The following is a 26,922-nucleotide window of genomic DNA, read 5'->3' on the forward strand; positions in this document are numbered from 1 at the left end:
GTTCAAGCTGAAGTTGTGCACCAGTCCTAACTGTCATGCATGATCTCCAAATTTCAGGAATAAATGGTTCAGTTTGTCCCTTCTTAACTTAATAGTGGAGGGGAAGACAGTATTCCCTCACCATATCCAATAGCATCAGTCAACACAGGCACAAACTACATGTGAGATCTTCCTAAAATGCATAATATTGAATTAAGCCATTGGGGAGTGAACCACAAAAGTTTAAATGCAGATGAATACATCTGGCACAAGCTCAGAAAAATGCTTAACAGTCTCTGTTTCTTAACAGAGGTCCTTATTTGATTTTAAATTAAACTCCAAAGGCCAAGAAGCAATTCCTATCTCCTTTTAGTTTTGTTCAGTTGTCAGCTAATCCATTGTGGTATAGAAAATAACAACATTACCCAGAAAAACCTGCTTACCTCAGCAATGTATAAGGAGGCAGATTTGATTAGGGAGCTTAGGGTAAAGGAACTCCTAAGGGGCAGTAACTGCAATATGACAATTCACCCTGTAGTCTGAAAAGAAGAAGCTGAAGTTAGATGTAACAGTATTACAACTGAGAAAAGGTAACTATTAAGACATGGGGGAAAGGCTGGCCAGAGATGATTGGAAGGGAAACCTAGCAGGGACCATGTGGAATAGTAATGGTTGGAGTTTCTGGGGGTAATTCAGGAGGCACAGCAGAAATTCAGCTCAAGGAACACAAAACATACTCGGGGAGAATGAGGTCAACTATGGCTAACAAGGGAAGTCAGGGTCAGCAGAAAAGCAGAAGGAAAAGCATATAATATGGTGAAGATTAGTGGGAAGGCAGAGGATTGGGAAGCTTTTAGTGGAAAGCCAAGAGGAGGTTAACGAAGAAAACAAATGTGGAGAGAAGAAGAAATGTGAGGATATTCTAGTAATTAATACAAAAGAAGATTGCAAGATTTTATTTTAAAAAAGATATCTAAAAAATAAGGAGAGGGGCAAGAGTGGATGTTGGACTGCTGGAAATGAGGCTGGAGGAGTAGTAGTAGGAAACAAAGAAACAGCGAAGGAAATGATTAGGTACTTGGCATCAGTCTTCATAGTGGAAGACATTAATAGCAGATCTGAACTTCAAGAGCCAGAAGGGAGAGGGGGAAAAGTCTAGGTGCCGGGGAAACCGAAGGCCTGAAGGTTGATATGTCACTCGGACCAGATGTAATATACCTCAGAGTTCTGAAGAAGATAGCAAAGAAACTGGTAGTGATTTTTCAGGAATCAGTGGAGTCAGGTAGGGTCCCAGAGGACTGGAGATAGCTAATCTAACACTCCTATCTAAGGAGGAAGGGAAGTAGAAGACGTGAAATTATAAGTAAGATTCGAGAGTCCATTATTCAGGATGAGATTGCTGCGTACTTGGAAGTGCATCGTAAAACAGGGCTTCATCAAGGGACGGTCATGCCTGACAAATCTATTAGAATTCTTTGAGGAGGTAACAAACAAGTAAAACAAACGTGAGCTAGTGGACTTGATCTATGTGGATTTCCAGAAGGCCTTTGACAAGGTGCTATATGTGAATCTGCTAAATAAGACAAGAGCTCACGTTGTTAAGGGCAAGAGACTGTCATGGAAATGTTTGGCTGACTGGCAGAAGGCAGTGAGTTGGGATAAAGGGGTCTTTTTCAGGATGGCAGTCAGTGATATAGGAGTTCTGCAGGGTCTGTGTTTGGACCACAACTATTCATATTATACATTAATGATCTGGACAAAGGAACTGACAGCATTGTTGCTAAATTTGCAAATTTCACAAAGATAGGTGGAGGGGCCGTTATGTTGAGGCAGCGAGGAGGCAGCAGAAGGACTTGGACAAGTTACAATAGTGGGCAAAGAAGTGGCAGATGACATATAAAACTATATGATAAAGTGTGAGGTTATGAACTTCAGTACAAAGAAGAGGCACAGACTATTTTCTGGGAAAAGGCTTACAAAATTTGAAGAACAAAGGGACTTAGGATCCTAATTCAGGTTTCTCTTAAGGGTGACATGCAGGTGCAATTGGCAATTAGGAAGGCAAATACAATGTTAGCATTCATCTCAAGAGGACAAGAGCAGGGAAGTATTGCTGAGGCTGTATAAGGTTCTGGTCAGACAGCACTTGGAATATTGTGAGCAGTTTTGGACCCCATATCTAAGAAAGGATGTGCTTGCCTTGGAAGGGGTTCAAAGGAGGTTCACAAGAATGATCCTGGGGATGAAGGGCTTGTCATGTATGGAGCAGTTGAGAACACTGGATCAGTACTCGATGGAGTTTAGGAGGATGAAGGGGGATCTGAATGAAACTTGCAGAATACTGACAGCCTTGAATAGAGTGGACATGGAAAAGACGTTTTCACTAGTAGAAGAGACTAGGATCCGAGGGCACAGTCTCACAGTGAAGAGACGACCCTGTAGGACTGAGATGAGGAGGAATTTCTTCAGCCAGACGGTGGTGAATCTGTGGAACTCATTACCAAAGAAGGTTTTGGAGGCCAAGTGATTGAGTGTTTTTAAGACAGAGATAGATTCTTGATTAGTAAGGGGCTCAAGGGTTACGAGGTGAAGGTAGGAGAATGGGGTTGAGAAACTTATCAGCAATGATCAAATGGTGGAAGAGACTCAAAGGTCCTAATGATCTATATCTGCTCCTATAAGTTAGGGTGTTTCTTATGGTCTTATGATAATTAAAGCTATTTTAACTCAAAATACAAATTTTTAACTCCAATTTTAAATCACTCGTCAGTCTCCCAGTCACAGTTTTCCCCTCCAATCATCTCTCTGGTGTATACCATCCTGAAGCTTGACGTTAATAGCCAAGATCAGTCTCCCGGATTCTATCAACCCTCTCATTTTCATTAAATGCTAGTTCAGCTACTTCAAATTATGGTCCTCAATTTCTGATGAGGCTCTCCTACCTCAATAAGCCACCAGCACTCAATTCAGTTTATAATGTAACTTCACATAAAGAATGTTATAACTCATCTCTCAAATAACATCAATTGGCATAACATTGCCCTCGAAGAACTACTCAGGGTCCCTGCACTTTTAACTATTCTGCCTGCCTGTTCCTCTCCCTTAGCTCCAATTAAAAGTATTGCTTAATATCCATGAGTACTGAACATTGGAGGGGAGAGTGGGAAAGGAGGTACTGGAATTTTCCATCAAGGTTTAGGAAAGACACAAATATCAAGTAGATTTATTATTAGTCACTGCCACCTGCTGGTTTGTTAGTGAAAAACACCCAACTCATACAGGCTTTGCATTTTTGTTCAAGGTTTTGGGTACTAATTTTTATTTGCCATCCAAACATTCAAGCAGGTGAGCACTTGAGCACAAAGCGTTAGCTCATGATGTTCTATACTGCACTGAAGTTCGACTTAATGTTTTTTTTTTAAAAAAGCTGTTCTTGTCAAAGCATCTTGTAAAAGTGCCAACAGTTGCATGCCATTCCAACATTCTAAATGAAATTGAGCTTCTGCCCAATCTTTGCCCTTTGGTATCTCAGCCAGGAAAGGGGCTCTACATACACTACCTGTGCACAGAGCATGTCATTAACAATTTGCTCACCAGATGTCACACGGCAGCACATTTGTGGTTCAGTCACTCCGTTATATCAGGATTAAACACCCACAAAAGTTTACTCTCCTTATCGGAGGCATTCAGTGACTAAACGTAATAGTGCTGATGCCCTAGCTTGGCATTTGTATAAAACAGTTCTAAGTTGGGAAATTAACAATAGCAAAGCCATATTTGAAAACTGTCCATTTTGGATTCTGATGTCCAAAATTTTCCAAGTAAATTAGAGAATTACTTGCAGAATTTGTATGGCATTTAATTCTATCACAGAGCTTTTGCACTGCTATCATTAGCGCCAACAAGGACATTGATAGCCAAGATTTTGCACTAACAGTATTTTAAGGATATTAGTATTTACCATTAATGAACAGTAAATTGGATTGCAATTTCCAGTATTTGCAGAAGTTTCAGTGAAATGCACAAGTTAGGAAATTGCTGTCATATTTGCGCTTCTCCTCAAGAAGCTCCATAACAGGTGCTTCCAAGAGACTGAATACTCAAATAAATGGAAGGTAATGAAGTTGTGATAATTATACACCACACAAGCCAGAAAGAGGAAATGCTCATTCTTTCAAATGTAAGGAGATCTTTAACAGTGCGTTGAGGTTTATTTTAATAACTTCCAAATAAACTCCATGACACTATTTTTCATAGCGTGGAGCCTAATTTCTTCACAATTTAATTCTCATTCGGAAATTTACATAGAAAATATCAAATATTTTCTTTCTCTCTCTTGTATTTCTCTCTGGATCCCATCTTTTATTCCCCCTCCCCTTTCCATTTCACTTGAAGCATATTGTCCTAATCGATATTCAACTTAGACTTCTTGGTTTAGATTCTGTACCTTTCCCAAGGATTCAACAATCTGAATGAACACATTACTGTTTGCCTTTTACACAGACTTTTCATATCCACAGTAGAGGATGCCTTGTTGTTTTGGCTCTTTAATAGCTGCAGTTATTAAATTATAGTGAAAAGGCTCAAAGAGATTTTATGGACAAATGTTAAGTGCTACGAATGGTGTATGCTGTTTATTCACTCCAAACCAACTCCTAACAAAATCCAGACCATGATTTTATTGCCGTGGCTCTGATTCCTGATTAAAATCCATCTTGATAGCATTATCTGCCTTCAGGTCAGTTTCTTCAGCACTGTCAATTAATAATGACATTGATGATCTGGTAGCAGTGTGATTAGTCTGGGCAAGTTTGTGCTCATGATTATTTGCAAACAGAAGTGAGACACTGTCATGTGAAACCTGGATCGCAAAGATGACTGCTGGTGCAAAGGAGACTGCTGGTGCAAAGGAGACTGCTGGTGCAAAATAACCTTGGAGAAAGGCAAAGTAGTGCAAATGCTGGAAGTGTGGAACAAAACACAAAACACTGGGATTTCTTACTCCCTCAAGAAAAAAACAGGACCTAGAAATGATAATTTTTGATATAAGTGGTGATCGGGGAAGAAATATTTTATACTTTAATGTCAAAACTTTTCAACATTGACAAAAACTATAAATATATTTAAATTAAAACACATTCAGCATGGCTTATTTGAGTGCTACTATGAGAAAATTAAGTTGCAGCTGATTTATTGTTTGTTTCACAAACTGTGTGCTGACTGTGCAAGTCGATGGGAGTGCTACAGAAAGCAAGCCCAAAATTCACCTTGACTGAGTCCCACGTCATGCCTACACTTGGATTATTCCCTCTTTAATTTAATGTTATTTTCAGAGTTTAAGTGAGATTGACACTTATCTTTAATCCATTATATTCTCACTTCATAAATACATCTGTGAATATTCAGCTAACTATAGGCTGTATTGTGATCTTGGGCTAATAAAAAAAAACCATTGATGTGAGAGGTATGGCTATACATGCATAACCAAGGTCACTGGATGGATTGACAATACAACTACATGAACGTAAGGTCAACAGATATAAATCGTAATTATTTCAAACTCATTAAATTCCATGAAGCATAATAATTAAACAATTTAAATTGACAGCAAATTATTACACTGATATATACTAAGGATTCCATTGCCTACTGCATATTATTTACTTGTGTCCGAGCAATAAACTTACATTAAAGTTACATATTCTTTTGAAAGCATTGACTGCTAATCTGTGCTTAATATACAGAAAGTTCACTTATTCCACAGCTGCCATTTCAACCCAATGAGAGTGCATGAGCCAGATTGCGAGCGAGAGAGACAGAGTCAGAAAGCGAGAGAGAGAGAGAAAAAAAAACATACACACAGAGAAACAACTCGGGAGATGGCATTAACTCTAAAAATCTATCTCCGTTTAATGGTACAAGAGTGCAGTGATTATCTTACTTTGATCTGCAATCCAGAGATCTGGACTTAAATTCTAGCCTAATTAAATGCAATTGTTAAGTGCAGGAAAGCAGCAAGGGAGTCACAATGAGCCAGAATATAAAGCCGATTACATTTTAACATTGAGGTCTGCAAAACATATATGCATAATGTATGTTTTTACTATGTGCCATCTTTAACTAGCGCACAAGAACATACAAAGCCTTTACATGCCCAATTCTAAAATACTGAAAATCAGGCAATGTTATGACTTATTCAGGGGATAGCAATCATTGTCTCAGCTTTAAAACATTCAGACCTAACAGTTCAAAAATATTTGGCATAAAATTGATTCTTAGACTCCAAATAAAAGCAAAATATTGTGGATATTGGAAATCACACAGAAAATGCAGGGGAAACTCAGCAGGTCTGGCAGCATCTATGGAAAGAGAACTGGAATTAGCACTGCATCCAGTACGACTTTTCTTCTTCTGAAGCGTCACACCGGACCTAAAACATAAATTCTGTTTCTCTCTCCACAGATGCTCGCCAGCATTTTCTTTGATTGCTCTTAGACACCAGACTGGTTAAGAGAAGTCAAGTATTGTAGCACTTCAGCACTGTGTACAGAAAGCAGCGTTGTTCTGAAAAGGAGTAAAGAGCTACATTCACAGACTCAAAACATTTTACAAGCATGAGTCCTCGTGAAGTGCAGTCACATTATAGTTCCAAAATCTGGGTAACACACCAGGGAGAATGCTCCTGCTCTTCTTTGAAATTGTGCATGGGACTCGGTGAGCCTACTTGAGAAGGCAGATTAGGCCTCCAATGTATCCAGTGGACAGCATTTCCAGCACATACTTAGCACTGCTCTGAACTATCAGTTCAGGTTATGGACTCAAGACCACAATTTTCTGATTCAGTCATGATAGTTTATCAGTTGTGGCTAATGGGTCAAGAAAAGGAAATTCAGTTAACTAAAAATACATTTTAAATCACTAAATTAAGATAACAACTTTCTAACAAGTATTAAAAGACATACTAGAGTTTTAACTAAAGACACAATACTGGAAGATAATGGTTTATGGGAAAAAGCACCTTGCTGGCAAATCCCAAACTTTGAAATGATAGTTGCAACTTAAATACATCACTGAAGTCTCAGTTGAATTCAAGTTCCTGCCTAATATTTCTCACTGCTTTCAGGCAGGCAATGGTCTAATGGCATAATCACTGGACTGTTAAACCAGGGACCCAGATAATGTTCGGGGGACCCAGGTTCAAATCCTGCCACAGCAGATGGTGAAATATGAATTCAATACATATCTGAAATTAAGAGTCTAATGATGACCATGAATCAATTGGCAAATGTTGGAAAACCCATCTGGCTCACTAATGTCCTTTAGGGAAGAAAACTGCCATCCTGATCTGGTCTGGCCTACGTGAGACTCCAGACCCACAGAAATCTGACTGACTCTTAACTGCCCTCTTGTCAATTGGGAATGAGCAACAAATACTACCCAGCCAGGGATTCCCTCATCTTGTGAATGAATAAAGAAATAATAAAGATGCAATGTGCAAAAAAACCTCAGTAAGAACTTCATATTTCAAATTCAAAATCAATTTCTCAAAACAATCCACAAAACAAAAATCGACAGGACAAATTAGTTTTAATCTTAAAAACTTCTGTAACCATCACGAAACTGCTAAATCACAGACACCACACCACACTTTCTATTCTTAAACAAATAGTTCCTTGTTGAGATATACAAACTTAGATACATATATGGAGCGAGGAAAAATCAGAAGTCTTACAACAGCTTTACAAAACAAAAAGTCAGTATCCAAAAGCCTTCATATACATGTAATTAAATTGCAATGCTGCTGTTACGTGGGCAAGGGGAAAGTTATTTGTACAATGCAATATACCTAAGCAGTGAGCTTACCAGGACAGGAACATTGCACCACCAATAACACTGTTGCATGAGCTGTTTTACTATTATTACATTTATGGCAATTTTCCATAATGCAATGCTCAATGGAAGCCAGCAATTTTAATGCTCCCTTTGCTCCTTATTTGCCATTGGAAAGCCAGCTCACAGGAAATGGAAATAAACAAACCTTATTTATATTGAGACAGAAAAATAGTGAACTATTGTCACCTTTCAGCTGCAACACTTTCTCAGTGAAATTCAGAAGCCTCAAAATCTACTGAATGTGTGATGGTTTAGTGAAGAATTCAACAGCCCAAGAACCACATACATCCTATAGAAAAATAATACAAATTGAAATGGAAAGCAATATTATTTCATACAGAATTCATAATGCACAGATGGTGATAAGATGTTTTGCATAAACTCCATATTTGAAGGGATTCTTCAGACGAGAGTTGAGCGGAAGAACGATCCTTCAGACAGCATACCCCAATACTTATGTGGGGTAAATGCATCAAATGACGTATGGATGCTAGGAATATGCTGTGGTAACTGGGATGCCACAGGGGTGCAACAACCAGCGACAAAGAATGGGAGGAAAGCATAGCTGGCACATGAAAACATATTCTGGGGGGGGGGAAACCACAATGGAGTCAGAAGGGAAATGGATGTGGGCATGCAAAGGAGATATTCAGTCAGAATGGAAAAGATGTCAATGAAACTTGAAACAGATAAAGTGAAGCAAAGACAAGAAGTTAACCTAGTGAAAAAGACTGGGAGTAGAAGAATGTGGAACACAGACAAACAGTGAGAATCAAAACTGATTCAACTAGAGCATTCTGCTGTTGACTTATTTGATGAAGTCATGATTCGGAGATGCCGGTGTTGGACTGGGGTGTACAAAGTTAAAAATCACACAACACCAGGTTATAGTCCAACAGGTTTAATTGGAAGCACACTGCAAATTTTTGCTATAAATTCTGTGTTACGATCGAGCCCTCCACAATCACCTGATGAAGGAGCGTCGCTCCGAAAGCTAGTGTGCGTCCAATTAAACCTGTTGGACTATAACCTGGTGTTGTGTGATTTTTAACTTTATATTTGATGAAGGTGCTCAATTGTTCAGTCACAGTATTAACAGACCAGAATCAGTACATGGCCTCCACATCACAAAACTTAAAAAAATTTAACTGTGTCTTCTAAATAACTCCAACTGTACTATTTGATATGAATTTGTGTTTCATAAAGAATAAACCATTCTTGCTCAGAATGCAACTCCAGCCACTGTACATCATTTGATCCTAATTTAGCCAATATGCATCCAATACAAAATACAGTTTGCCTCTTGATTGATCAAATAATTCATTCTGATTGCTTGTATTCCTCATCAACATGATTTTATAACTTTTCTGCACAAAAGTACTTAAAGTTTTGCACATTAAAATGTTGTCAGTCATGCATTTTTTATTAGGAACTCTCATCCATTGAGCCTCTTCTGGAAGCTCTTAATTCTATCACACTAAGACTGATATTCCAGCTGAACACTTGATCAACTCAATCCAAGGTAATTCTAAGTAAAAACAGAGTTTTAGAAGTACACTAACCAAGAAATATTAAAAAAGATCAGCAGATAAATTAAATCTGCCATTGAAGCAAACAATCTCCAAATTCCAAATTACAAAACCAAAACAGACAATACTCCAAATATTGAACAGCCACCAGTAACACCAGCTAAAAAACCCCCCCACCATTTTCTCATGGCCAAATTTTAGACTTTTAACTCATGAATAGTATATAAGGTTAAGTGTATTTATGACTCATAACTCCCAAGGTAACAGACACAACAAGGAGGTTGAAAGAAAAATACTGAGACACTGACTGACATGCTGGCCTCCATAACAAGAGGAATTGAGTATAGGAGCAAAGAGGTCCTTCTGCAGCTGTACAGGGCCTGGTAAGACTGCACCTAGAGTATTGTATGTAGTTTTGGTCTCCATATCTGAGGAAGGACATTCTGGCTATTGAGGGAATGTAGTGTAGGTTCACGAGGTCAATTCCTGGAATGGTGGGACTATCATATGTTGAAAGATTGGGCTTGCATACACTTGAGTTTAGAAGGATGAGGGGATCTGATTGAGATGTATAAGATTATTAAAGGTTTGGAGACTCTGGAAGCAGGAAGCACGTTTCCACTGATGGGTGAGTGCAGAACGAGAGGACACAGTTTAAAAATAAGGGGTAGGCCATTTAGAACAGAGTTGAGCAGAAACTGAGTGTGGTGGATATATGGAATGCTCTGCCCCAGAAGGCAGTGGAGGCCAAGTGTCTGGATACTTTCAAGAAAGAGATGGATAGAGCTCTTAAAGATAGTGGAATCAAGGGTTATGGGGATAAGGCAGGAATAGGATACAGATTGTGGATGATCAGCCATGATCATAATGAATGGTGGTGCCGGCTTAAAGGGCCGAATGGCCTACCCCTGCACCTATTGTCTATTGTTTCACATCTGAGTAAGTCAAATAAACACCCAAGTGAAATCAGATACACAGTTAAATGAACAGGATGCCCACCATTCTGCGCGCTCAGCTTCATTGAGTTTTCACAGCATAGGGAATGGACCTTCAGACATAGAGTCAATGCTGGTCATCAAGCAATTACACATTCTAGCATTTTCCAATATTTTGCTCATTGTCTTGTATGTTACGGCGTTTCAAGTGCTCACCTAAATAGGTCTTTAAGTGCCTCAAAGGTCCCTGCCTCTACCATACTTGTTGCACCTGAATAAGTATTTAAATGGTATTGCTTGGGAAAGGAAAGTTGAGATTACTAATTATTCAAGGGATTTGCCCATTCTGCACAGGAAAAGGATGGGCTAACTATCACTTAGATTAGAGTGGTGCTGGAGAAGCACAGCAGGTCAAGCAGTATCCGTGAAGCAGGAAAATCTACGTTTCGGGCAAAAGCCCTTCATCAGGAATGAAAGTTGTAATATTTTGTAGAAACTGGTCAACATGAAATCCTGAGCCACTTTTACCAATGCATTACTTTGACAATTTCAGAAAACTCCCAACAATTCAAGAAAGTTGTAAAATTTAGAGAAATCGCATTTGTCATGAATGTTGAACTTTACAAAATAGGGATGTTTTGAAATCTACTTTCAACTCAGAGCAAAACAGAAAATTCTGGATAAAAACTTTCGTTCAGAGAGATGGCCATGTAATCTGGTTGAAAAAGTGTTGCTGGAAAAGCGCAGCAGGTCAGGCAGCATCCAAGGAGCAAGAGAATCGACATTTCGGGCATGAGCCTTCTTCAGTCATCTGGTTGCCATGGATAAAAAAAACAAACAGAAACTCATCGAGAATGGATGGCAATGTCGATACCTTGACAGCATCTCAGAATAAAATACAGGCTGCTATGAGAAATGCAGTGACAAAGCAGCTACCACTACACAAAGGTAGGTGCACTGTTTTGTGCCAACAACCAAGCAGGATGCTGACTTAAGCTCAGTTTGTCGGAAGGAAGTGACTGTAATAGACAGGGCTCTGAAGATATCAGGAACGGCGAATTGGCAAGGTGTGCCTTGTTGGAGGGAGCAGTTCCTGCAAGAACTTAGGTCGAGTCGAGTGACCGTCCAAGGGTGGTTGAAGTTTTGACCTGATGTCACAGGGAGACACAAGCATACTGTAGAACCAGAAGTGTTACTCTTTCTGCAATACCAGATATCTGCCAGAGTGAGGCTTTGCTTCAAGTGTTTCATAAGTAGTATTTTGATTGCATTAGTTAATGCAAACATATCTCTTCCTGAACTGTTGACTCATGCTAGTCAACAATTTTAGATTGCATGTTGAAGTGAATTTTTTTTAAACTTATCCTTTGCTCTTTTCTTTCAGTCACCAGAAAATGTATTTCTTCAGAACATTTGTTGTTCATTACAGGGATCATACCATCAAACAGAGTGACCCAAGCACAGTTCTAAGACTTCACTTCATGGCTCAGGTCAGTCTGAATTAATCACTCAGCTTTTGTAGAGTCACTTGTAGTCATCAATCAGTGGTTTGGAAAGATCTTTAACAGCAGCAACCTATCAGCAAAGGTGCCCCGAATCAAGCACACCTCGCACAAAATTCTGTACAAAACTCAAGTAAGGAATTGTTCTTTTTATTGACAATAGGTAAGGGCAGACACGCGATCATTTAAAAAAATACCAGGGATAATTGCAAACTCAAAACAATCTTGCAGGGACTGGGTGGAATGTATAAAGTGATCCTACCAGAATCAACAGGATATTTCAAAATTGCCCCAAAGGGGAACCTTCATGCTTTTTTCTACAAAAGAGTTATATAATTGAATGCATACATTTTCAACGAAAGTCACCATGATTTGCAAAAGAAAAGCCAAGTTTTTTTAAGGTCAAAGTGGAATCCAGTAATGTTTTAGGTTGTCTGGCCACATTGGGTAGTAGATGGCGAAAGTCATCATCCATCATAACCTTTCAAATCTATAGGCATTGAATCCCAAGGAGGAGAGATAGGAACTGAATTAGAGTAGGGCTCAAGGTGAAAAAAAAAGCAATGGTTTTGTCGGGAACCTGAACATCAAAGGTGAAAGCGAGGGCGCATGTCAAGTCAGTAGCTTTTGGTCATTTTACCTCATATCCCTTGATATGGTTAAGTATGTCCCGCTTTGTCACATACCAAAAAAGCTTTTACGAGACACCTTTATTACACAAATAGGTGTAGATAAATATTACGGTGTTACATAAATTTAATTTGTTGGCAATTGCATGGAATACACTAAGTATTGTAGCTGTAGCAATACTGGCATTAGTACCTAAACGTTCAAGGGTAAAAAAGAATTATACACACACAAAGTTCTTACAATTTATGATCATAGCATTCATGAGAAGATATTGGCTCATCAATGCACAAAAGCATTTCAGAGGTTATCTTCTTCAGCAAACTTAACAGAGAGAACCTAGGCAATGAAACACAACAGTTTTAGCTTATCAGTGTGCTGCATCTCTTCAGAAGGCAGAATTTCAGAAGGTGCACCTATCTTCCAAAGTCTGACCTGTGTTCCCACAATCTAAGAAACTTGTTATTTCTGACACTGGATGGATGGAGCTTCTGTTTTTATTTGCTATCAAACCAATACCACTGACATGAGTCAGGAGAGGCATGGAGAGCAAAGGATGTGAATACTTAGGATTTCTACATTTCAAGTACTTTTAATGCACAAGATAAAATCTTCTTGGAATTATTACAGATGAATTTCAACATAGACAGCAATCACAAAACAAAGAGAACACACAATCCACGTGTCAGGGAGCAATTATCACAAAAATAAGATTGCTGATCACAAAGGGGAAGAACAAAAGTAATAGAATAGTGGTATCTTACCTGGCAAAGGAATTGGCATGCCTGGCAATGGCACACGGAATGGTGGCACCATCACTGGTGGAAAGGCTGGGATTGCTGTGGCTGGCTGTGGCACGGGCTGTGGTACAGGCGGGGGCATGGCCTGCGGTACAGACTGCGGTACTGGCTGCTGCGTTGCACTGGTAGTCACGGCTACAGAGACGGGCGTTGGGTTAGCAACTGAGACAGCAGGTGGAGGTTGATCGGGAGCTGCAGATACCAGTGGAAAAGTAAAGCTGGCACCGTCACTTGACACACTCCTCATACTTTTTCCAAACCCTTTTAATGCTGAGTAAGTTGGTGCATTTAATCGCATATGATCTGTACCATTTCAAAATGAAACAAAAGCAGCTGTTGGAAAACATATCATGCTAAAGAGGCTAAGAAAGTCTTCACTTTCTCATACACAGATATATTGTTAGCACATATTTTTAAAATCTACAGGGTAGCCAGTTCAACAGTCACAGCTTTCAAATTTTCTTTATTACAAGTCATAGATTCTCCTGCAGTCATCCTATGAAAGACATATTAACGGTTTCAATGTATTGTGATAGTACATTTAATTTTGGGTATCAAAATTTTAAGCCCCAAAAAATTACATAAACCAGATTCTTAAGCTATCAACATGTCCAGGTATACACTGTGTAGTTTATGCACAGAAACATTACTGAGAGAATTAGCAGATGGTGAAGCATCAAAAACACTGATAATTTCCCATTTCAAATATATAGACATTTAACAAACTAAGTTCCCCTAATTATCAATTGAGTCATGGCATGTAAGGATTCAGGACTAATTGCTGATATCAATTATGGTGCTTCGCTCCTTTGAGTATTATTGATGGAATGCTACAATTGCTCTTAATGCCTCTTAGCAAGAGAAGAAAATGAAATTTCAAAAAATGAGCCCAAGTGTTCCCATTTTTGATCTTTACTCACTGAAGTCTGTTCAAAAATGCATGCCTGGATATGAAATTGGAACAAAAATCAGGCTCATGCATCATGGCTTCATGGTCAAATGACTAATTAATGTTCATTCTTGGGCTTAAACATGAAGGATAGCTACTTTTGTGAATAACCTAAAGGTAACTTTAGTTGAATCTGATGAAATCGGGAGGGTCAAAGTGCGACCTGCTATCCAAAGTTTTACTCCAGATATCGTTTCGAATCAAAGACATTGACTTTTTTTTTATTTTGGCAAACTTTGTTTCAAACGGCACTTTATGACCGTGCAATCTTGTTAAGCCAGCAAAACTTGTATTCCTCAAATACCAGAAGTTTACTATATTACAAACTCTACGATAACCAAGTAGTCATTTGAGGGGGAGTGAGAAGACTCTCTGCTGGTAACTTAAATAATAATGCAACTTTGCCTTAAATACAAGTGATTAATGCTGTAAATCAAGTATAATAGTGATGAGTATATCCCCTGTATTAGGTTTCTGTTACTTAGTGTGTGTTTTTAAATTAATTATGTGGTCCTCTTGATCGACTGGAATATTTGACCAACCAGTACACTCCTGGTGCTGGTTAATAAAATGTTGCTGTATTTAGGAAAACATGGGATAAAAGTACCATTGGAAAGACCAGCATTTACTACCTACTGTTCACTGTCCTCAAGGTGGTGATAACCTGGTTTAATGGCTTAGTCAGGCATTTCAGGGACAATTAAGAATCAACCATTTCACTGCGGATTTGGAGTCACAGAGACCAAACCAATTAAGACTGGTTGATTTTGTCCCCTCAACAACGTTTGTAACCATACAACAGTGTTTGATAACAATCAACAATTCATGCTCAGCATTACTAACATTTTAATCCAAGATTAATTTGGTTAATAGAACTTAAATTTCCTAATGGTAGAATCTGAACTCAGGTCTCCAGCTCATAAACCAAGGCCTCTGCATGGCAAGATCAGTAACAATCATTCTGCTACCAGTCCCTTCTGTTTAAGCAAACTTATACAAATATAATGCAAAATAAATGCAGGAGTGTGAAGTTGCCACAAGAGGCTTTGCTGACACCAACAATTTCACCACCCCACAACTGTCAAATGTTATGCTATTGTCAAATTACCAACTTTTTTTAAAGCTGCAAATTACTACACCTGGGCAGTCTTGTGAAAGCAAATTCTCTTCGAGCTCATTTCTTAGAAATAAAAACCTATATGCAAACCTCTGGATCACCAGTCCCTCTGATAAACTATCAGCCTTTGTGAATATTTTGAATAATTCCATTAATTAATATGGCCTAAATAAAGATGCAATCTATTGAACAAATTTAGTGTTGTTGTGGTTCTGTTCGCCGAGCTGGAAGTTTTTGTTGCAAACGTTTCGTCCCCTGGCTAGGCGACATCATCAGTGCTTGGGAGCCTCCTGCGAAGCGCTTCTTTGATGTTTCCTCCGGTGTTTATAGTGGTCTGTCCCTGCCGCTTCCGGTTGTCAGTTTCAGCTGTCCGCTGTAGTGGTTGGTATATTGGGTCCAGGTCGATGTGTTTGTTGATGGAGTTTGTGTATGAATGCCATGCCTCTAGGAATTCCCTGGCTGTTCTCTGTCTGGCTTGCCCTATGATAGTAGTGTTGTCCCAGTCGAATTCATGTTGCTTGTTGTCTGCGTGTGTGGCTACTAAGGATAGCTGGTCGTGTCGTTTCGTGGCTAGTTGATGTTCATGTAGCGCTTCGCAGGAGGCTCCCAAGCACTGATGATGTCGCCTAGCCAGGGGACGAAACGTATGCAACAAAAACTTCCAGCTCGGCGAACAGAACCACAACAACGAGCACCCGAGCTACAAATCTTCTCACAAACTTTGAAATTTAGTGTCTTCATGCACCTGCTGTCAGCTTCATTACAGGTTCTTATATCCATATTTTTAACTGGAAACTGCATACGTAAAATTGCCATACTGACCTAACAATTAAGCTACTATGTTAGTACTTGTGGGAGAGTAAGATTGCAACATATGGAAAGACAGTACTTCTTTATTTTTCTGTATTTTTGATTGGAACTGAAATGGAAAAAGACTGTTTTAAAAACCAAGGACTGGGAAGGCTTGGTGCACTTTTTAAAAGCCAGTAAGCTCAAGTACTGCTGATACAGTTGGTAAGTTCAAGCAGCTGTGGAAGCGTAGCTTTCAGTTAAGATGATGCTAAGGGATGTGTATGAACAGAACTTTCTCCCAGCAACAAGTAACTGATTGATATGTTGACTTGTGACTATTTTGCAATAATAAAGACCTGCTGCCTGCCAACAACTGTGATTGGCTTCCAGGTAGTTGAACAGCTTGGGGTTTGAATGTTTGGGAGAAGAAATCAAACCTCTGCAAATGCAGAAATGTTTCTTTTCTCTGCAATAAAAAGTGTCTCTCAAGCTTGAAGAAAGCCAGTTTATTTCCCCTTTCGAGCCACTATAAGTTGTACCTTTTAATTGGTTCACAATTATAAAGGTCTGACTCATCAGTCACCCCGTGACTCATGCAAACAAGTGGCAGTAACTTGAGAAGAAAGACAGAGCTGCAGCGCACTGATCAACAAATATTCTTCTCAGCAAATTCTATATACAGTCTTTCCCTCTGTCCTTTGTGGGAGAGTGTAAAGGGAAGTTTAAAGATGGTTAGAGTTTTAACTCGAGACTTATATGCTGACAGTTCATAAAGTTCATATCTGCAGTTTGATTTATTTATTTGTAATAAATGTAGCAAACTTTGTTTTAACCAGCACCTTATGAACCTGCATACTTGATAAACCAGCAAAAATTATAAATCTCAAATAACAGAAGTTCACTGTATTATCATGATAATACAGTTCGAGTAGTCAGTTGAGGGTGCAAGTGAGAAAGCTCTCTGCCGGTAAGTTTTATTTAAGGCAAAGTTGGATTATTATTTCAGTGAATTATGCTGCAAATAAAGTATAAACGTGATGTACATACTCCCTGCATTAAATTTCTATTACTTAATATATGTTTTTATATGGATTACACGGACCTGCCGATCGACCAGAATATTTGACCAACCAGCACAGTCCTCGTGACTGTTAATAAAAAGTTCACTGTCGTAATTGTTAAGTACAGAAATCTGGTCCATTCTGCCTGTTAGCTGGTTTTAAAATCTTTAATTAGTGTGACACCAGAGGGAATAGCAGGACTTGACTTCCAGTGTGTTAGCCCATTGAGGTGCAACACATGACAAGCTTACAAAGGCAATTTCCATTAAAGTTATAGACAAATTTTAATATTTTCACTTTAAATTATTAATAATAAATTATACAAGTTCAAATTGGGGAGTGAACTACACAATGTTCCAGCAATAACCCTGCCTTCTAACCTCAATTTCCTGAAGAATGAATTTGCTTTAAAATTTTTCCCAATATATCATCAAGTTTCCCATAACAACGTGCTGTCAACAGAGATGTTCCTTGAACTTGAAGTTTTGAATTAGCTGAAAGCTAGCAAATCTTAACCAGAAAAACACTGGATTTACATAACATGTTTCATGACTTCAGGTTATTCCAAAGAGCTTTACATCAAGGAATTTTTTTAAAATTCTGATTAGTATTTAAATACATCTGTTTGCAAACGTCTGCACAACAGGCACCAAAATGATTAACTAATTGGTTTGCAGGATAATGGTTGAGAACCAGGCATTAGCTAGAGTACCACAGGATACAGAGCACATACAACATAGACTATGTTGTAAGTATCATGACTCCATGAGGTTTGTTGTTCAACTCTCATCCTAGGATTACCGACCATACAAGCAGTTTACATTTGTATCAAAGATGGATTTTCCAGAACAAACATGCATATTGACCCAATATAAATCATCTGGACCTCAGAGCATTAAAAGAACAATCCCTCCAGAAAATAATCAGGAATGTAGACAATATCATTAAATATAGTATTTAGTGAAAGAAGTACATATTTAATGAACAGTCTAAAGCCCTGATCAAGTTAACGCTTGGAATCCTTTCCTAATTGTTCATAATTTATCTCTACTATGTGTTGCAGCATTACTCACCTGCTGCTGAGACCGTAACAACTGACGAAGGTGTACTGGAAGAGGCTGGCGCGGTTGACTGAATAGATGAAGCTGGTGTTGAGACTGATGGGGCTGTCGTGCTACCAATGGGCGTCGATGTCGTAGTGATCACTTGTGAGGCCATGACTGGTGTCAGTTCAGATTGTTGTATGATCTTTACACCCTCTGGCTTTGACCAAGCAGACTCACGGGTACGAGCATTATAATAATAGACCTATGAAAGAAAGGAGAGCTTCTCTTTATGAAATGCAAAACAACAGCACAGTACAACAAATATTAACAACTTGTTTTGACAGGCATAGTTATCACCTAAAGTAAGACCTCAAGTGGAAGCTGACAGGGCAGTGTCCTCTGTTCAACCTTTTTTTAAGCTGCCTCATCAATAAAATGAGGAGTTGGCTACACGTGATAGAGTCAGAGCGATACAGCACAAATACAAACTCTTTGGTCCAACTAGTTCATGCCAAACATAATCCCAAACTAAACTAGTTCCACCTGTCTACTCCTGGTCCATATCCATTCAAACCTTCCCTAATCATGTACTTATCGAAGTGATATTTGAACATTTTAACTATTCCAGCACCACCATCAATAATGCCAGTCTTAAACTCTCAACTTACTAGACAATTAAATAGTCAATGCCAGTCTACAGAAAAATTTAGATAACATCACGGCTTGGAATGACAAGCAGTAAACAGCCTTTGTACTGGTTTCAAGCAATAATCATTTTAACTAGCAAAGAGCAAAACCAGCTTCAAGATGAAACAGGAGCACCAGTGCAGAATCTCACAGTATTCACAGGGTCATCAGCCATCAATACCTTGACTGAAATAATCAGAGCTTGGCTTGGTCAACAGAAAAGATACTTGTTATCCCAAGAAGCAGCATACTTTTTGTCTTGCCAAGTTTCACAGGCATCAACAGGGAGCAAGTCAGGAGTATAAAAGAAAACATATGCATGGACGGAGTCTTATCACTATGAAGAATTTGACACTAACTAGGATGAAATATTCTGATCGATCTGTGCTCCTGCAACTCAAAACCCAATTCCTCACAGGGCTGCAATGTATACCATCTGTAGGATACATTACCACAACTCGACATGCTTAATATAAATTTTTAGTGTGAATTCCACAACTAAGTGGAACAGCAACTCCACTCACACAAAGACAACATGGCTGCAGAGTGACAACAGCAAGGAGGAAGGACAGCACTGCCTATATAATCACTTGGCAGGTCGAATCAAACCAAAATCACGAACATCAAAGTATATTTCTTCAGAACTGTTATCTTCAGCCCAGTCTCCGCATGCACTGGCATTCATTTTGGCACCTCAGTAATTACTCTGTAACATAACAGCAATATTCAGTCCTGTGGCCTCAACAATTAGGAGAAAGAACACTTCGACTGCATCTGTTGGATGTCAATAGCTCTTTGGTACTGGATCAAAATCCTGAAAATCTCAGCTTATCACATGCAAGTACAAAACTACAGCAATTTAAAGAATAAATTCACCACTTCTTCCTCAGGACAAGTAGGAATGGGCAACACGCGTTTTGACCCAAGTTGCTAATAGCTCATAATCAAATAGAAAAGAACTGATATTAATATAAACAGTGAAAAAAGCATTTCAGTTAAGCTGAGGACTGCAGAATACATTGGTTCGGACATCAGATTCTTACTTTTCCAATTAAAAAAAATCAGATACACCTTCAGGAACTGGGCCTCTGAGCATCAACCATCCTTCTCACAAGACCTCGACTCTGACCAATGACAACTTTTGTGACATTATCCTCTCAATCACTACAAAATCCATCAGCCCTATAACATTTCACGGTGTCTGAATTCCTGTCATTCACATCTCACGCGCACTACAATTTTCATTGCTTCATGACCAGAGGCCATACCTTCACTCTAAAACTGCTCTTCTTAACCAGCAAAATTCTTCAGTCTGTGGCAATTTCCTAGAGAGAACCTGTAAAAGATGGTGCAGTCTCTGCAGCTAAAAGGTTCATAAATCCTAAACTTGTTCATCTTGAATTTTATGACCCTATATCTTGTACAATGGTACATGATTGACAAATTATTCCAATTTATTCGAAACTAACTCTTGACATACGAGTCACTCCATAGATTTTAATAAAGGATTTCAAATTTTCCTAACCAACACATCATTCTTTCCTCTAGTACCTCCTGTATGAATGTACGCATAAATATATTGATGATATAAATGTGTTAACAAAATTTGTTAGTCTTTGATGAAGTAGTAAAGAAATTTTGCAGTTTATTTAAAAGATCTGTGTAAAGTGTAATCATTTTTAACCATGTTTGAAAAATTGTGCAGGGATCAATAGTAATTTTCTTGTAGAAAAAATAATGATAAAAATAATGAGGATAAGATACAGAAGCCAAGGAATGCATCTGCCAGAGCTAAGTAAATTAAATTGGAAAGATTCAGACTGTACATGGTGTTAGATTTGTGCAGAGTGAACAGGATTCAGGTACTTGAGGTTATTCAACTTTTCTTTACTGAATAAACCATTGAGGAAAATTTATATTGTCATATAAAGTATAATTTGCCTATTAATTCATGGTTTGTGTTTGCTCTGACTTGGGTGAAAAGCATAATGTCACAAAGATCATCAATTTTTAATCATAGAAAACAAAAGGAAGAATGACACTGGACAGTCACAAGTACATGAAAGCAATCCTTATCGGACGCAATCAAAAGAAGGAAGACTGAGTAAAAATAGAATAAGCTCAGATATCATTATTCAAGCAATCGGGTATGCAGTTAATTGTAAATTTCTGCTTCCATCACCTGAGAAGTTCAAAAGTTTGACTCAATTCTCCCATGCTACCCTCATTTAATTGTGCAGACTTCCTACAAAATGTCACAGTTAAATCCTATGGCACTGTTCCCTCGACACTTGATGACACCTCTATTCTCAGAAGCACAATAGCAGATTTACAAGTAATAATACATCAAAATGAAGTTCATACTCCTGAAATTACATACATTGATTCAATGAAAATTTCACTCCTATCAATTTAACAAAGGTTGGACAAATCATAGGGGGCTTTCATAAGACATTAAGGTCCTCAGACATAAGAACTTAAGTAGGCCATTCAGCCGGAGTCTGTTTAATAATTCAACAAGATGATGGCTAATCAAATCATCCTCAAAATCATTTTCCAGCCCTTTTGCCAAAATCTTCGATTCCTTGAGTGATTAAAAATCTGTCTATCTCAGCAGTGAACATACACAATGAACCAGACTCCACAGCAACCATCCGATGACATTTCCGCCACCTCCAAACAGAGCCCACCACCAGGGATATATTTCCCTCCCCACCCTTTCCACCTTCCGCAAAGACCATTCCCTCCGTGACTACCTGGTCAGGTCCACGCCTCCGAACAACCCACCCTCCCGTCCTGGCACCTTCCGCTGCCACTGCAGGAATTGCAAAACTTGCGCCCACACCTCCTCCCTCACCTCCATCCAAAGCCCCAAAGGAGCCTTCCACATTCATCAAAGGTTTACCTGCACATCCACCAATATCATTTATTGTATCCGTTGCTCCCAATGCGGTCTCCTCTACATTGGGGAGACTGGACGCGTCCTAGCAGAGCGGTTTAGGGAACATCTCCGGGACACCCGCACCAATCGACCACACCGCCCTGTAGCCCAACATTTCAACTCCCCCTCCCACTCTGCCGAGGACATGGAGGCCCTGGGCCTTCTTCACCACCGCTCCCTCACCATCCGACGCCTGGAGGAAGAACGCCTCATCTTCCGCCTCGGAACACTTCAACCCCAGGGCATCAATGTGGACTTCAACAGTTTCCTCATTTCCCCTTCCCCCACCTCACCCTAGTTCCAAACTTCCAGCTCAGCACTGTCCCCATGACTTGTCCGGACTTGTCCTACCTGCCTATCACTGCTGTGCTTTTCCAGCACCACTCTAATCTAGACTCTGGTTTCCAGCATCTGTAGTCATTGTTCTTACCCAGACTCTACAGCACCTGATAGTAAATAATTCTACACATTCACTACACTCAGAAGTAATTTCTTCTTATCTCAGTTTTAAATGGTCATCCCTTTGTTCTGAGATTATGCCTTTTGGTCTCTGATTCTCCCACAAGAGAATATAACCCATGTGCATCTACCCTGCAAAAACTCCCAAGAAACTTGTATGTTTCAACCAGGTCACCTCTCATTCTTCTATATTCTAGCATGTACAGACCTCATCTAGTTAACCTTTCATCAGATACTCCCTTCCTACCTGGTATCAGCCAAGTGAAGCTCTCTGGTTTGCCTTCAATGTCAGTATAACCAATGCCAAATTAAAGGCCCAAAACCATTTACACAAATAAAAAAAACTCCAGCTGTGGTCTAACTGGTGCCTTGTAGTTTTAGCAAAACCTTGCTACTTACATACTACATTCCCTTGGAAATAATGGCCAACATTCCATTTGCCTTCCCTCTTACCCCTTGAACTTCTATGCTTCAACTCCTTTATTTTTCCTGTCCAAGTCCATAATCTCACATTTTCCCAGATCATATTCTATCTGCCAAGATTTTGCCCACTCATTTCATCATTCCCGCTAATGGCCTTCCCACCTATTTCTGTTATCTGCAACCAAGACCAAAATGCTGAAATCATTTTCATTCATTTTTAACATATTTGAAAAAGATTTGCTGCCAAAAAGACAATCTCTGATATAGGGTCTTCGAGAACATCTATGAGCACAATGTCACCCACAAGCCAATTAAATGAACAGCTTTTATTTTACTTGCCAATCTGAAACTATGTTTTACCAACATTTATCTTACAGTTCTTCCAGTGTACTGCAGAAAATATCTCAGAGATCATAAATGCTACTGAGTTGATCACATTTGAGCAGATAGGAATGAAAAATTCAGCTCTGGTTGAAGAGTTAAGGATTCATGCACGAAGCCTGCACCCCACTAACATGACATCTTAAAATCCAATCCTGAATAGTGAGGCTTCCTTTAGAAAAACAGTAGGGCTCAGTGGTTAGCACTGCCGTCTCACAGCGCCAGGGTCCCAGGTTCGATTCCAGCCTCGGGTGACTGCCTGTGTGGAGTTCATGCATTCTCCCCATGTCTGCGTAGGTTTCCTCCGGGTGCTCCAGTTTCTTCCCACAGTCCAATGATGTGCAGGTCAGGTGAATTGGCCATGCTAAATTGCCCATAGTGTTAGACTGCATTAGTCAGAGGGAAATGGGTCTCAGTGGGTTACTCTTCAGAGGGTCGGTGTGGATTGGTTGATCCGAAGGGCCTGTTTCCACACTGTAGGCAATCTTTACTAGTCAGTAAGCTACACCAAAGGAACTGAAGCTGTTCATCTTTCTGGGACAGATAAAATATGATTTCATGCTTGAATTAAGTTGCAGACGGTTCACATTTCCAACACAAACTGATTTTGGGGGTATTAAGATTTATTCATCAACAAGGCAACAGTAAAGAGAACATCCTTTTTCAAACTCCCAGGTTCAGAAAATCCAAATAATCAGCCAGCAAGGAAGAAATGCAACTAGGAATAGCGTGAAGCTTCCTGGTCGTCAAGGCTAAGATTACCAGGACTCAATAGCTAGTTTATAAACTCTAAATCTTACATAAAATGTATAAACAGAAATGTTAAGAGTTTATTTCAGTCTAACTGATTCTGCTTCATGACAATGTAAGTCTCTGCAGGGCAGTTTCTGATTGTGGGGGCATAATGCAGTCTAATCATTAAACTTTTGTTTAACTTCTTGTTTTGTAAAACTAGCAGCTAAAGGTTTTATAAATACTCTTTCAAAGCAGAAAATACTGTAAAGGAGGAAGCTGTTGGCACTGAAATTTCAGGTATTAGCGTTTTTGGACTAAAATGTGCGCAAAGAAGTAGGCCATTCATCCATTGAGTCTGCTCCACTATTCAGTGATGTTGTGGGTGGTCTGAACTCCACCTTCGTGAATTCCTCCCAAACCCTCGGCTCCCTTACTTAGTAAACATCTCTAAGCCTTGAGTACATTTAATAAGCCAGCCTTGACATCCTTCAACAGTAAAGAATTCCAGATTCACTACTCTCAGAAGAAATTCCTCCTCGACCTGGTCTTAAATATGCAACCTTTATTCTGAGATAACGCCCTTTGGTCTTAGTTTCCCTCTATAGGAGAGTTTATATTTCCACATCCATCTTGACAAGCCCCCAAAGAATCTTGTCTGTTTCAAAAAGGTTGCCTTTCATTCTTCTTTCAATGAGTACAGGTTCAATCTAGTCAACTTCACCTCATGTGACAGCACATCCATTCCTGGTGTCAGTCTAGTGAACCTTTTCTGGACTACTTCTAACACCAGAATACCTTAGAAAAAGGGTCCAAAACAGGATTTCCAGGTGCAATCGCAAGTGTCTTAAACATGTTCAGCAAAAGTTTCCGAATTTACACTTAAGTCCCTTCGAAATAAAGGCTAACATTCAATTTACCTTCCCTGTTACCTGCTGAACTTGGGTGCTAGCTGTTGTGATTCATGGATGAGGATTCCCAAATCCTTCTGTTTTGCACATTTTAAGAAACAAAGACGATAGGAGCAGGAGTAGATCATTCGACCCCTCGAGCCTGTTCCACCATCCACTATCATTATGGTCATTGAGCTCAAAACCTAAAATCCAACCCTCCCACCATAATCCTTGATCCCCTTCGCCACAAGAGCTACATTTACCTCCTTTGTTGTAAACACTGTTTTGGTTTCACTCTCTGTAATAGTGGATGCCACAGACTAACCATTCTCTGTGCGATAAAGCTTCTCATCTCAATCCTGAAAGGCTTACCCCTTATCCTTGAACTATGATCTCTGGTTCTGGACTCACGCACCATTGGAAACCTCATTCCTGCATCTAACTTGTCTAGTCCTATTAGAATTTTTGGGTTTTTGAGATCCCCCACCTCATTATTATAAACTCCAGTGAATACAATAGTGACCAAGTTGATCTCTCTTCATACATCAGTAGTGTTGTCCAAGGAATCAATCTGGTAAACCTTCTCGGCACTCCCTCTATAGCAAAAGTACTGTCTCTTCGAAGGAGACCAAAACTGCACACAATATTCCAGGTAAAGCCTCAACAGTGCCCTGTATGATTGCAGCAAGACATCCTCAGTCCAGTACTCAAGGGCCTGTGCCCGAACACACACTGCTCATTCCTGAAGAAGGGCCTGTGCCCGAAACGTCGAATCTCCTGTTCCCTGGATGCTGCCTGACCTGCTGTGCTGTTCCAGCAATAAAGTTTCAACTTTGATCTCCAGCATCTGCAGACCTCACTTTCTCCTCGAACTCACCCTCGGAACGCGCAGCCCTCCACTCCCTCCGTTCCAACCCCAACCTCACCATCAAACCAGCTGACAAGGGAGGCGCAGTAGTAGTTTGGCGCACTGACCTTTACACCGCTGAGGCCAAACGCCAGCTCGCAGATACCTCCTCCTACCGTCCCCTTGACCATGACCCCACCCCCCACCACCAAACCATCATCTCCCAGACCGTCCATAACCTCATCACCTCAGGGGACCTCCCACCCACCGCCTCCAACCTCATAGTCCCACAACCCCGCACCGCCCGTTTCTACCTCCTGCCCAAAATCCACAAACCTGACTGCCCCGGACGACCCATCGTCTCAGCCTGCTCCTGCCCAACCGAACTCATCTCGGCATACCTCGACACGGTCCTGTCCCCATTAGTCCAAGAACTCCCCACCTACGTCCGTGACACCACCCACGCCCTCCACCTACTCCAGGATTTCCGCTTCCCCGGTCCCCAAAGCCTCATCTTCACCATGGACATCCAGTCCCTGTACACCTCCATCCCCCATCACGAAGGACTCAAAGCACTCCGCTTCTTCCTTTCCCGCCGTACCACCCAGTAACCTTCCACCGACACCCTCCTTCGACTGACCGAACTGGTCCTCACCCTGAACAACTTATCTTTCCAATCCTCCCACTTTCTCCAAACAAAAGGAGTAGCCATGGGCACCCGCATGGGCCCCAGCTATGCCTGCCTCTTCGTAGGGTATGTGGAACAATCCATCTCCCGCAACTACACTGGCCCCACCCCCCATCTTTTCCTCCGCTACATTGATGACTGTATCGGCGCTACCTCGTGCTCCCACGAGGAGGTTGAACAGTTCATCCACTACACCAACACCTTCCACCCCGACCTCAAATTCACCTGGACAGTCTCAGACTCCTCCCTCCCCTTCCTAGACCTTTCTGTTTCTATCCCAGACGACCGAATCAACACATCCCACTCTCCAAATTTTGATTCCTAAACCCATTGACTGTTCCACCGCATGTTTTAATGTGATTATGGTTTTTGCCTGTATTACCCTTTGAACTCGTGGGTTCCAGAACCTCACCACTGATGAGAAAGTTGTTCCAGGTGTCATAGTCAATATTTTTTCAATAATTAGTACAGCATTTCTTTTTGTGGGAGCTTGCTACATGTAAATTGCCTGCTATGTGTCAACACTGACTGTACTTCCAAAGTACTTTATTGGCTGTAAAGCATTTTGGATCTTTCTGTGGCCATAACAGTTACTATATAAATGCAATTTAATTTTAATAACTCAATAGTTACTCATAGAA

At 40.0% G+C, this 26,922-nt stretch overlaps 1 protein-coding gene across 6 annotated transcripts in view; it reads right to left on the bottom strand.

Moving 5' to 3' along the window:
• Positions 1 to 26,922, bottom strand: part of tcerg1b (transcription elongation regulator 1b (CA150)) — a 105,518-nt gene that overhangs the window by 41,610 nt on the left and 36,986 nt on the right. For all 6 annotated transcript variants that reach the window (XM_043703966.1, XM_043703968.1, XM_043703965.1 and 3 more), the window contains exons 4-5: positions 18,258 to 18,492; positions 13,230 to 13,568 (exon numbers count right to left, since the gene is read on the bottom strand). In XM_043703966.1, coding sequence (XP_043559901.1) covers positions 13,230 to 13,568; positions 18,258 to 18,492 — 574 coding nt within the window. The remainder of the gene's footprint in view (positions 1 to 13,229; positions 13,569 to 18,257; positions 18,493 to 26,922) is intronic.

This window comes from Chiloscyllium plagiosum, chromosome 14, assembly GCF_004010195.1.
Source record: "Chiloscyllium plagiosum isolate BGI_BamShark_2017 chromosome 14, ASM401019v2, whole genome shotgun sequence".
Classification (NCBI taxonomy): domain Eukaryota; kingdom Metazoa; phylum Chordata; class Chondrichthyes; order Orectolobiformes; family Hemiscylliidae; genus Chiloscyllium; species Chiloscyllium plagiosum.